At 46.5% G+C, this 8580-nt stretch overlaps 1 protein-coding gene across 1 annotated transcript; it reads right to left on the minus strand.

Moving 5' to 3' along the window:
• Window positions 1–6803: 6803 nt before the first annotated feature.
• On the minus strand, window positions 6804–7385 carry LOC143028852 (uncharacterized). The gene has a single exon (XM_076191214.1). It carries the CDS (start codon window positions 7383–7385, stop codon window positions 6804–6806), a length of 582 nt encoding a protein of 193 aa, XP_076047329.1.
• Between the last annotated feature and the right edge of the window lie 1195 nt (window positions 7386–8580).

An 8580-nucleotide genomic window follows, 5' to 3' on the forward strand; every position in this document is an offset into this window, starting at 1 on the left:
AGATTTCCCCTTAGTCAGGTGTCCAAGTAAAGGGGGTGTCCTTCTTAAGTAGTAAAGTTAATGGTGCAGCTATCTCAGTGTAACCTGGAATGTATCATCTGTGAAATCCTGATAGACCAAGGAATGAACGTATGTGATCAACAGAGGTAGGACGTGGGAAATCAGTGACTGCCTTGATCTTGTCCTACAAGGTTAAATTTCCTTATTAGTTAAGGACATGCCCTAAGGAGCGCATTTCTTTTCTGAAGAAAGGAGCACTTCTTTAGCTTCAGTCTGAAACCTGCTTTTACTAGTCGTGAGAAGATACTGTGAAGAGTGTAGATGTTCGCTAAGGGAAATCTGAAAATATTCCGACATAAGGTCCAAGTTTGTGAACACCATGTTGTTTTCACCGACGAAGTGTAAGAGGTCCTGTAATACAAGGATGGGGCGTCTATCTGGTATCCTGAGCTTATTTAATTCCCTGAAGTCTACTACTGGGCGAAAGTAACCATCGCGTTTAGGTACAACAAAGAGAGGGACATTTAGTTCACTGATTGATGGTTCAATGATGCCGTGAGCAATCATGTCTTGGATAAGGTTATCGACAACCATGCGTTTACTATGTGGCATTCTGTACGTGGGAATGTAACATGGTTTTAAGTTCTCACGAAAGGAAATAGTTTGTCTGAACCTGTTACAAAGTGCAATCAAGTATGCTTGTGCACCAGGGAAGTCTATGGTGTTGAAATGTGATGTATTAATGGGTTCCTATGCCTTGGGCACGTCGTAAGTTATGGTACAAACCTGGGAAATAGGGATTTGGTTATTCATAATTTTGATGCGTCAGGGATATGCTGCAAAATTACAAATGTTTGTATAAACTGTGAGAAAGAGGGGGTGCGTTAGTGTAATTAGCAATCAAAATACAAGTGAGCTCATGGCTGAAAGGAGGTAGATGCCATTGACACGGCAAGTCTCTGGCATAGTGAGTACATCGGTGTCTTGTGCTTGAAAAACTCGTATGTATACCTTTATATACTCACGAGGGAACAGTGTCTTTGGGCTAGTGAGCACTGCGTAGTGTGTTTGAATGTAGATAACACTTCTGATACTGGGGTGGATGTGTTGTTGAATTTCTCAATGCAGGGTAAATTTTTCTTTCATGCAGTGAAAAACGAACGGTATCTGATAAACATTTAGTCCTGAATTTTGCTGATTTGGACATGCGGGAGAAGTTAGTATGTCTGTTACGTTTGGAATGCATGTCCACAGTTGGGAGGGTTGGGAGTGGTTGAGCACTGGGAACTCTGTTGTATGAAGGTGATGGGACACTTTTTACTAGCAGCTGGTGCATCATCGCATGATGAAGCTGAGTGAATTTGAAGTGAGGGAGTACAAGCAACTGACGAGGTGTCATGTTCTGCCTATACCTGCTCGGCCACGTGAATGTGATATACGTTATTAGGAATTGCTGATGATAAAGCAGGGAGGAAATTGTTTGCATAAATGATACAATTTTTAGCAGGGTAAATGACTATGTTATATTGCTTCATCGGTTTTAGAACTATGAGTATATCAGTACGAAAGTGAACGTCAGTTACGTAGGTGGTAATTGGAATGAATGGGACTTATCTTTCAAGCTAAGGTTTAGGTAGAATTTATTGACGATCGATATTGGTACACCAACTACTTTGCAAAATTTGATGTCGGAAGGTTCCAAATTTGAGACACGTTTCCTTGCAGTGCGGAAATTATGGAAAACCTGAATTGACGTTGTGTTGACAGGGAAGCCCGTGTCGAGAAAGATTGTCACTTTGGTCTTAATATAAATTGCATGAACTGCAAAGGAGGTGGAAGACATGTCTGGGATATCCAGGTTATGCACAGGTAGGGTTGATGAGGGAACTTCCAGGGATGGAGTGACTGGCCTTGATGTGAACTGAATCTTGGTGCTCGTTCGTCATAAAGGAGATGTGCTACGTGAATGTCTTGCGGGAGAGTGATCTGGGGAGTTTGGTCTGTGTTACCTCCGTGCTAAACGCACACGCCAACCATCACCCGTGTAAGGAAACATGTTCTGTGATAATAGCAGTGGCAGTTTGGTTGTGAAGGTTGTCTGTGGTAACATATATATCCAAGGTGTCCTGGTTTGTGACAATAGATACAAGCCAGTTGTGTTCTTGATGGAGAACGTTGACGTGAGCGATGTCGAGTACGAGATGCATGTTTTGACTTCGTGTTATGTGGTGTGGCCCGTGTGACTTGGGCTACTGTGTGGGTGGGTGCAATGGGTACTGACTAGCTTTAGATCTGGTGATTGCTTTGTCAGTGTCTGAGATTTTCCTCAAGAATTCGCTTAATATGATGCCCGGTGTCAATGGGATATTACTAGGTTTCTGTAGTGTGTCTGGGTGTAATTGGGATAATAGTAGAAATACGCCATAAGTGAGAATATGTGTTCCAATAAAATTTTGTCGTCTGAGACCCAGTCAGTTTTTGGGAATTTCTCTCAGTTCACTTTTAAAGGTTGAAACAATTCTTACAGCTTCTCCTTTGGTGTGGTGTGGAACATGATTGTATATCATAGCCAATGAGTATAGGGGAAAAGTGATCCAAGTGGCTCAAATCATGCAAAGGATATTCTAAAGTACTCTACGAAATAATTATTTCCCCCCAAAAGATCAAACTGAGTGATATCACCAGATAATATGTTTTTTTTTTTTTTTTTTTTTGTCTATTCTGGATGTTAGAATGGATATTTGAACTTTGTCATCTGTGATGCTTCTAAGTGTTATTTCTGATTCAACATCGTAGAGGAAATTGTGTACAGGAATGTTCTTCCCGTTAGATCTAGGTAGTGTGGTCTAATCCTTGACTACGGTGATAATATTCTGTGTTGTCATGGCGTTGTGTGTGGCAGGTGAATTATCAGAAGAGCTGTTAGCAGAGGGAGGGGGATACAAATCTGGCGTTTTCCAGTTCTGAGGAGAGCGGCTATGTGTACAAGGTCCGTATGTCGTGCCATATAAATGTTACGATATGCAACAAACCTTCTCTTTTAAACTCACCAGTTCTATGGCTGCATGGGCCGCGATCCGGAATCCACGAGTGAATGGTAAGTTATACACTTGTTCAGGTAAGGAAAAAGGCAGTATATAACTTTTTTGACTTTATTATGTCCAACGAGAGGAGGATTGATACTTGTGTTTAACACCGGGTCTGGGCTCGCACTGCCTACGAGGTGGGTATAGCGGGCCCACAGGGACCACCCTCCTGCGTCCCCCACACATACCCTCGCTACTGCTACCCCCTACTTCCTCTCTGAATCACGCATCAATCACACGTTAAAAATCACGTCACGTCTAGACCAACCATCCAGGCACACTATGCAACATTCATTCATGCTCTTTCGCCACATTATCCCCCTCTACAAAGCTTGACGGTCCGTCAGCTTTCATCTACAAACAAAGACTTACAAAAAAACTCAAACAAAACATCTTTGTATAAAAAATAAAACATCACTTCTTCATTAGGAAAACATTACACCCAAACAACACATTAATCACATCCGATGTCATATCCAAAGAACACATTAATCACATCAAATGACAATCACATAGTCCATTAACCACGCTGGTAGCTTCCTATTTCTGGGAAGTCGACCAGGTCTCTGATCTCTCTCTTCTTCATATTCACTTTCTTTCTCCGAGTCTTCATGTGCTACATCTTCATCACTCTCAGTGTCACTATCACTATCATATTCACGTTCAACACCAGAGCTATGATCACCATCATCACAACTACTACTACAACTATCACTGTCTCTCAATGCTACATCACCACGTTCACCCCAGGTAAATTCTCCCTCGCCTGGGTGTTTCCACAGCCTATCTACGTGTACGATTTTACTCGCCCGTTTTCTGCCAGGCATTTCTAGTCAGTAATTCACTGCGGATATTACTTCCGTCACCTTATATGGTCTTTCCCAGTCAGATTGGAGTTTCGGTGACTTGCCAGGCTTTCTCTGTGGATTATGCAGCCAGATCGCCAGGCTGATGTTCTGCATTTCTGGCGCGACCTTGGTACTGCCTCCACATAGCCTGACCTGACACTGGCAGGTGTTGCCTCGCCCAGCGGGAAGCCTCCTCCAGTCGCCGCTGCACCGTCATCACGTAGTCACTATAGGTAAGTGGGAGTTCTGTTTCTGGTGGTCGGCCGTTGGAGAGGTCGACTGACAGACGAATTTCCCTGCCAAATATTAACTTGGCTGGCGTGAATCCCGTGGCCTCATGCTCAGCTGAACAATAGGCCAGGAGAACGTACAACACCCACACGTCCCAATCGCGTTGGTCCTTCTGACAGTACTTGGCCAGCTGCTGGACAACCGTCGCGTTAAACCTTTCCACTATGCCGTTGCTCTGGGGCCTCACGGGAGAAATACGAGTCTTATTGATGCCAAGCAGACTTTCGTCCTTGGTCTGAGTGTAGTTCCCCTGGGACTCCATAGCGCATGAACACCTCCTCCACGAGGAACTGAGCCACAGTCTCTGTCTCATGGTTAGGTAGAGCACATACTTCCGGCCACTTTGAGAAGTAGTCCATTACCACGCACAGGTACTTGTTCCCCCTCTCTGTGCACGGAAAAGGGCCGGCTATATCCACAGCCAAGCGTTCCATTGGCGCCCCGGTGTGATATTACTGCAGGGGGGAGGCGCGAGCCTTGTGGGCGGGGCCTTTCTTGGCGGCGTACACACGGCAAGTCTTGCACCACTTCTGAACGTCTCGTCGCAGGCCCACCCAGTAGACTCGCTGCCTCAACTTTTCGAGAGTGCGTTTCACTCCCAGGTGGCCGCTGGTATTCCCCTCATGCATCTCTTTCAGCAGCTCCCGTCGCCGAGAGCATGGCACTACTACCAGCCAGCTTAGCTCTCCTGTTCGTGCATGCATCCAACTGTGGTGCCGTCGATTGATTTAGGATGTGTTTAACCAAGAGCACCTCCAATGGGAGTGATCAGAGATACCCACATAAGAACGATTTGGGAAATAAAAAAATCAAGGTATACGCTGCCACCACCCAATCGTCTATATGGATATATCTGACCATAAATGGAAACTGCTCCTTGTTATTCACGTCTGACTCCGTCCCCTTTCCTCAGGTCGTTCGGGGTTGGTTCTGGGTAGCGAAAAGGCCTATGCCCAAGTGGGGGTAGTAAAAGAATATAAGCGAAGGTCTGCTATGTGTTAATTATTACACTGAAGCACAAATATAGTAAGGAAATACAAAAGTATATTGTGGTTTTCTCCAACTAATCTATTGATCCTTACAATATGAAAAATATATGGGTATGCGAGACATTTAATAACACAGTTTTTTCTTTCTTATGGGCATCATAAGTAAGGTCACAGGCACGTGGAAAAACGTAGTTATTTACGCTCCAACCTTCCGGTCACTGTATAAGTCTACTTACAATATTGTGTCTACCTTCAAGCACTGTGTCTACCTTGAACCCCGTATTCTTATTAGAGAACGATCACAGACAGAATTGTACTCTAAGGATTACACTCTCATAGCTAATGTATATACGCAAAGTGTTTGTGAAGTACACTCCCTTAAACCCCTTTTTCCATATCTGTTATCGGAATCATTTTTGGCATCAGATTTTAAACTTAATAATAATAATAACTATCTACCTACTATATCTGCACTATATCATTTAACTCACATATTGACATTTGTTTTCATTAATCTTACAGAACGTATTACCTGTTATCGGAATCGTTTTTGGCATCAGATTAAAATTTTAGCTGCGCACAAAAAGAACGAGACGGCTATGTGTTCGTATCTATGGGTAAACTACTAACCTCCCTGTTGTATTATTTCGTAAAACTTCATTTCGCTTCTCAACACAGCCCCTAGCTGCTACAATCTCTCCCTAAACTATTTCTCTAGTGGAATCCTGAACTGAAAGTTGGGAATTTTTCCTATTACTCTTAAAATTAATGGCCTTAGTTTACGCCTCTGTCCGAACGTGTTTAGTGACGTCACGGGTGGGCGGAGCTACGGTGCGCCCGCTATGTTCGAGAACATTCTAATGTCGTCTCGAAGCTTTAGTTGAACCAAAATCAGCTGAAATATATTTGTAGCTATCTCCTATTGTATGTTTTTCTTCAATGATTATAGTAAGGCTCTTTGCCAACACATCTTGATAGGCAGACATAGAATAGAATAAATTCATGGTCTATTAAGGCTCTATTTTCTACTTTGCTTCTTGGTTGAGTAAAACCGTCACGACGTCCATAATACCCAGTCTCTCAAATAAATAAATAGATAAATAAAACGAAATTCCAAAAATAATATCCCTTCAAAATTCCTGTCCTTACACAACGCCGGTGTAGGATTCGTCCTCGCAGACTCAGTGCCTCCCACTGGTCAACAAGGCACTTAGTAGCAGGACTCTCGGGTGACACTGTCTCTTTGGGAGGCCTTTCACCTCCGGCCTCTAACCACCCAATCACCAGAGACAGGTCAGAGTCCTCTCGTTGGTCCCTCTTCCACTTTTCGTCTGCCTCGGTGGTGCTGTGACCGACGGTGACTTTCCTCACAGCCACCTCAGGCTCCCGCCGTGAGCAATGCACACACTCAGGTGGACAGGAACGGCGACTTAGGCTGTAGGCGTTGTTATGCACCCGGCCAGGTCGGTGCTCGATCCCATAGTTGTATTGCTCCCTCATCGTCTTCAACCATCTCAGGGCGGCGTGATCCGTACGAATGGTGAAGCGCGTGCCATACAGGTAGTGATGGAAGTGGGCGAGTGCTTTCATCACTGCTGCCAGTTCCTTCCGTGTGACGCAGTAGTTTCTTTCCGCCTTGTTAAACTTGGCACTATAGTAGCCCACGACATACTCCTTCCCATCATGAAGCTGTGACAACACGGCTCCCACACCCTCTTGCCCTCTTGGTTCGCGCCCGTGTCCACAATGTACGGCAAGCCCAACTGGGGGTGGGGAAGCACTGGTGCTTCCACCAACTCTCGCTTCAGTGCCACGAAAGCATGCTGGTACCCCTCGGTCCACTCGAAGGCTGCTCCCTTCCTCGTCAGATGGTGCAGTGGGGCGGCGATGGTGGCGAACCCTGCCACAAACCTCCGGTAATACGTGCACAGGCCCAGGAAACTGCGCAGCTCTGAGACATTCTGAGGGACTGGCCATCCTTCCACAGCGGTGACCTTGAGTGGGTCAGTCCTCACAACTTCTCTTCCGAAGACATGTCCCAAGAACGGTATTTCTGACTTGAATAGAGTGCACTTCTTTGGATTCAGCTTCAGGCCAGCCTTCCTCATGCGGGCGAACACTTCTGTGAGCGTGGCCAGCTCCTCTTCGAAGGTGTCTCCAAACACCAGCATGTCGTCTAGGTAGACGACTGCCGCCTTCTACTGCATACCGTCGAGTACGCGCTCCATAAGACGCTCGAAGATTCCAGGGGCGTTCATGAGGCCAAAGGGCATCACGTTCCAATGTCACAGGCCTTGCCCAATCGAGAAGGCTGTCCTCTTTTTGTCCTCAGGCCTTGATGATAGCCTGACTTCAAGTCCAGCGTGGAGAACCACTGGACCCCACTGAGAGCGTCTAGCGTCTCGTCGATGCGGGGGAGAGGGTAAGCGTCAGGGACAGTGACGGCGTTCAGCGCTCGGTATTCTACGCAGAACCTCCGGCTTCCGTCCTTTTTCATCACTAGGACTACCAGCGAGCACCACGGGCTGTCTGACCGCTCAATCACTCCCGTTGCTGCCAACTCTCGGACCAGCTTCTCCATTTCTTCTCTCTTCGCTGGTGGGACTCGACGAGGCGCCTGCTTGATGGGAGAACTATTCTGGTATAGATGCTGTATTGAACCAATGACGTGCGACCCAAGTCCATGTCTCCACTGCCGAACACGTCACGGTACTGTGCAAGTAATGCCTTCACTCTACTCGCCTGCTCAGCTGTCAGCTGAGTGATGCTCCTCCCCGGAAAGTCATCCAAGTACTCAGGCAGGCCCTCTGGTCGGTCCTTCTGTTTCTTCTCCTCCTTCGGTGGTTCCATCTCTTGCTGTTAGCGGTGGTGATAGTGGTGGATGCGGTGCGGTGCATGGTCGTAGTAGCGGAGGTGCGGGCCACTCTTTCCTTCCGCGCTTTACCTTGGCTGGGTGACTTGACGGCCTGGGATCTCTGCCCTCTTGGTTCCTTTACCTCATCCCTCGTGGCGAGCTCTCCATTAGGATTAAAAGGAACTTCATAGCTCCTCACTGACATCCTACCCTCCTGGAGATCAACACACGCCCCCACGCGATTAAGGAAATCCAACCCCAACAGGCATTCATCTTCCATTTCCGCCACAAACACAGGCAGGCGTTCAGTCACCCTGCTTACGGCCAGATTCACCCACACCGGTCCCTTCACAGGTACACAGTCTCCTGTAACTCCACACAGTTGCTGACCCACGAACTTCACACCACGTTCCGGTAGGATTACCTCTGGTACGAAGGTCCTCTCTGTCTCCGTATCCACTACCATCTCCACCTGGCGTCCATTTATACTTCCCGCCGACTTGATGGCGTTG

The sequence above is a fragment of the Oratosquilla oratoria genome, chromosome 10 (assembly GCF_046742065.1).
Source record: "Oratosquilla oratoria isolate Oo_2021 chromosome 10, ASM4674206v1, whole genome shotgun sequence".
NCBI classification, from domain to species: domain Eukaryota; kingdom Metazoa; phylum Arthropoda; class Malacostraca; order Stomatopoda; family Squillidae; genus Oratosquilla; species Oratosquilla oratoria.